Genomic DNA, 4,113 nt, shown 5'->3' on the forward strand with positions numbered 1-4,113 from the left:
AAGCTCTGTTTTTCTTTCAATTTTATCATATTGATGTATATGAAAAGAAATGAGAACTTCACCTTCTTCCTCTTCCCACCCTTCTCCCAGTTTCTTATATTTTAAACCTTTCTTCTTTATATTATGCAAAGAAAATAATAAGAAATAATAATAATTTTCTTCCTTAGGTCATATGTCTTTCTTTAGAAAAGGGGCTTTATTTTATATTGATTTTCATTTTCACAATTATTTTAGCAAGATACTTAGCGATCAACTATATGTTGCACTAATTTCTTAATCTCAAGCAATTTACTAAATGCCATTTTCCTCCATATCTTAGTTCTTAATTCTTTTTCAATCAATGAAATACTTCTTTGTTTCCAGAAGCCACACAAATCCTCAGAAGCCTTTGTCTTCCCTCATATTTACCAATAACTTGCTCAGATGTGGAATTTGGGTTCATAACATTGTTTTCACGTAGCCATATATCTTATTCCATTTTTTCCCTACCATTTGTTTTTGCAGAGGAGAAATGAAACATAAGTTTGATTTTACCATTTGTTAGTGTCTTCTTTTTTCTGCCTAGATGCTTGTACTACTTTTTCTTTATCCTGGGTGTAAATCGCTTTTTATAAATTTTGCCTGGAACTTGATGAGTTTTTTTGCTCTGAAGCTTCAAGTAAGGAATATATTCTTACATTAATATCACAACTACTCTCCGAGGTCTACTCAGTTCCAGTGTCCTAGAATTTTATTGCTTCTTTTTTACTTCCTCCAAGGACAATTTTAATTTTGATGTTAAAATTTATATTTTCTTTTCCATCTGTGTGTTTCTCTTAATCATTTTCCCTTACAGTGGCTGACTTCTGTTTAAATAAGACCATGTTGTCTTGCATCTTCTTGAGGATCTGTATAAATATTTGCCAAGCTTTTTCCATAAAGAAATATTCAGTATTATGAGTAATTCAATATTTAATAATATGATGCTTTGATGTAATACTCCCTTTCTTTCTGCTGAAGTATTTATCAAATATCATTATAATTATTTAAAAAATGTTTCTCTTTTTCTGAGTCACAGATCTATCTAATTCTAGAATTTTGCACTACATATCAGGAGAAAATGTTATCTTCTGTTTTTAAATATAATGAAGAATTTTAGAAGCATGGATATCTTTTCTAATAATTATATTGTATTATGAATCTTGTCCCTCAGTAATGGTCATTTATATTTTTAGCATATCATAGTAGTTAAAACAAGGACTTTAGCATTTAAGAGACCTGGGTTTCAGACAGAGCATATGCAGTAGTAAAGAACATGGCCTCTGGATCCCCATTATCCGGGTTCGAATCCCAGCTTCGCCACTTACTGTGTAACTTTGGCAGGTTATTTAACCTCTTAGTGCCTTAGTTTTCTCATCTATAAAATGAGATTAATAATATTAGTTACTTCATAGGTCATTAAGGAGATTAAAAAGATAATATTTATAAAATATGTAGAACAGTCCCTGGGACAGTAAATGCTATATAAAATTTGCTTTAAATTCTGACTCTCAATTTTATTGTAAACCTAAAAAAAAAAAAAAAGTCTTTTTTTTTAAAAATAAAGAAAGCAAGCAGAGCCTATCTACCCAGAAGTAGGCCTTAAATAAATGACAACAGGAAGCGGAAGGGAGTGTGCTACCATTTCAAAATATCTGATTGTAGCCTTTTCATCTACTGAGTAACTTTAGTCAAGTCATCAAATGTCTCTAAGCCTCTATTTTTCTCATCTTTAAAATGGACATAATACATATAAATTAATGCATATACTAATAACAATATTAATAATTCTTAATATTACTTATTAAAACTGAGGATTAGATACTTTATATAAAATGTCATCACATAAGTGCACATTACTTGGTTGCTATTGTTTTTAAATAATCATATGCATGTTTGACTCTGCTACATTTAATTGACTTAACTTAGCACCACAAGTCCCTTTATTCCAATTTCTCTATTTAATTCTTAATTTTGAGTTATTTTATAGATCTATAACTCCACAGAGAGTAAATTATAAATTCAAAGGCACGTAGTCAATGCAGAGGGAGGCTGTGAAGCAAGGTCGATTAGATCCTGCTTTTAATCTTTTTTTTTTTTTTCCCTTGAGCCTGGGAAAAGCAGGATCTTAATTCTTGTTTCTTCAGAGGGCCTATTTCCTGTCAGTTGAATTATTGCCCTCAAGCTCTTCACTTTCTCCTCCTTTGTCAAGTGCTTTGAACAGACACTGTTCAAAAGTGCTTTTTGCATATCTACAGTTGTTCTCTACTGGGAGAGGGTCCTGTGGATTCAGTGGGGGAGGTGAAGCTGCACAAGTGGAGGAGGGGACAATAGAATATGGAACATACCATATTTATCAAGATTTTTTTATGCATCCAGTACCATTGATTCCTTTTAGTTCCTTAACTTGCAATGCTATTTTGAGTTTTCCCATAAAGAGTCCAGACATATCATTGCTGTGTTATGTTGTAATTGTAACTAATTGTGGGACATAAGAGGCCACTTCATAACCTGCAAATAACAAACTACATCACTTTTTCAACAAACTTGGTTTCTGTCCTCGCTTGAATTATACTGTTCTTTTCTATAAAAAGCTATTGTTTGTTTTTCCCCCTGTAATTACTCTCAAAAATGTTGTTAACTATCAATTGATGTACCACTTAAAATGGACTTTTCTGGCCTCGCCACAGCTTGCCCACCAGGGACATACAAACCAGAAGGTACGCCAGGAGGAATCAGCACTTGCCTTTCATGTCCTGATGAAAATCACACCTCTCCACCTGGAAGTACATCTCCTGAAGATTGTGTCTGCAAGGAGGGCTACCGGGCATCTGGCCAGACCTGCGAAGGTAAGTTTACCCACATTGGCAAATAGAAAATATAAAAGTGGATTTCTTCAAGGGAAATGATGCTAGTGCTTCCATTCACTTCATTTAAAAGACTGTTAGTATTCATTTCTCTAATCACATTTGGGAGGAAGTCTTTGCTTTTATTAAGTAGCATTTCTTACTGCTGCGCACATATCTTGCTCTGGAGAAAGGGGATCTGAGAGCCCAGCAGTAATATAACTGTGAAACCAGAAAGATTCAGTTGGGAAAGATCTAAAATGAATCTAAGGAAGAAAAGACACAAATCTAACAACAAGTTTGAGTAACAAAAGAGCTAGTTTGGAGCCTTGGTGATATTTAAATTCATTTAAAATATATTTATTTTTATAAGTAAAGTGTCAATGTTATTCATATCAAAAAATTAACAGTTTTCATTAATTAGCCTGTAACATGTACAAGAAACGTGGCTCTTGGGATCTGTGGCAGATGCACTTCGCTGGTCTTATTCATTTTTTTTATTTCATGCTACCATAAGGAAGAAAATAGCTAATGACATATAAAGCTCAAGAACTAGAAAATCTTGTATCTATGTAGATATTAAAATAAAAAATTGAAAGCATAAAAAACAATAGTCTTTTTAAAATTTAAGTGGAAGCAAATACCTAATAGAAGTGACATGTTTCTTCTTCTAAACATGCACTTAGAAATTCAGATGCAGTAAATGGGAATGCTGTGGGTAATTTAGCTATGTCATAAAATGTCCTCTTAAACCACACACAATAAAAGGGGGTGGGGTGGATGCTTCATAGACAAAGGCTAACTTTGCTTTTTAATTTTGTTTTGTATATGTTAGTTGTCCACTGCCCTGCCCTGAAGCCTCCTGAAAATGGTTACTTTATCCAAAACACTTGTAACAACCACTTCAATGCAGCCTGTGGGGTCCGATGTCACCCTGGATTTGACCTTGTGGGAAGTAGCATCCTCTTGTGTCTACCCAATGGTTTGTGGTCCGGTTCAGAGAGCTCCTGCAGAGGTATGCAAACTGCCAGTTCACATTGTTTATTGATTGTCTTGCTGGATATCCTTGACTTAAACTCTAATGGACCAGTAAGTTTTTTGTTTCTTTTGATTTTCATAGACCGCAGAGAAAAAATTTTAGGAAGTTTGAAGTCAGAACTGCTAAGTTCTATTGACCACATCATCATAAACTATGCCCTTTATATTTCTTTCTATGAACAAGCAAAGGAAGGGCCTGCCTGGGAAGGAA

General features: G+C 33.7%; 1 protein-coding gene across 1 annotated transcript in view; it reads left to right on the forward strand.

The window, feature by feature from the left end:
• Positions 1–4,113, forward strand: part of SVEP1 (sushi, von Willebrand factor type A, EGF and pentraxin domain containing 1) — a 154,234-nt gene that overhangs the window by 43,196 nt on the left and 106,925 nt on the right. The window contains exons 4-5 of the mRNA XM_011364931.2: positions 2,709–2,867; positions 3,700–3,879. Of these exons, the coding sequence (XP_011363233.1) occupies positions 2,709–2,867; positions 3,700–3,879 (339 nt within the window). The remainder of the gene's footprint in view (positions 1–2,708; positions 2,868–3,699; positions 3,880–4,113) is intronic.

Source organism: Pteropus vampyrus, unplaced genomic scaffold, assembly GCF_000151845.1.
Source record: "Pteropus vampyrus isolate Shadow unplaced genomic scaffold, Pvam_2.0 Scaffold103, whole genome shotgun sequence".
Classification (NCBI taxonomy): domain Eukaryota; kingdom Metazoa; phylum Chordata; class Mammalia; order Chiroptera; family Pteropodidae; genus Pteropus; species Pteropus vampyrus.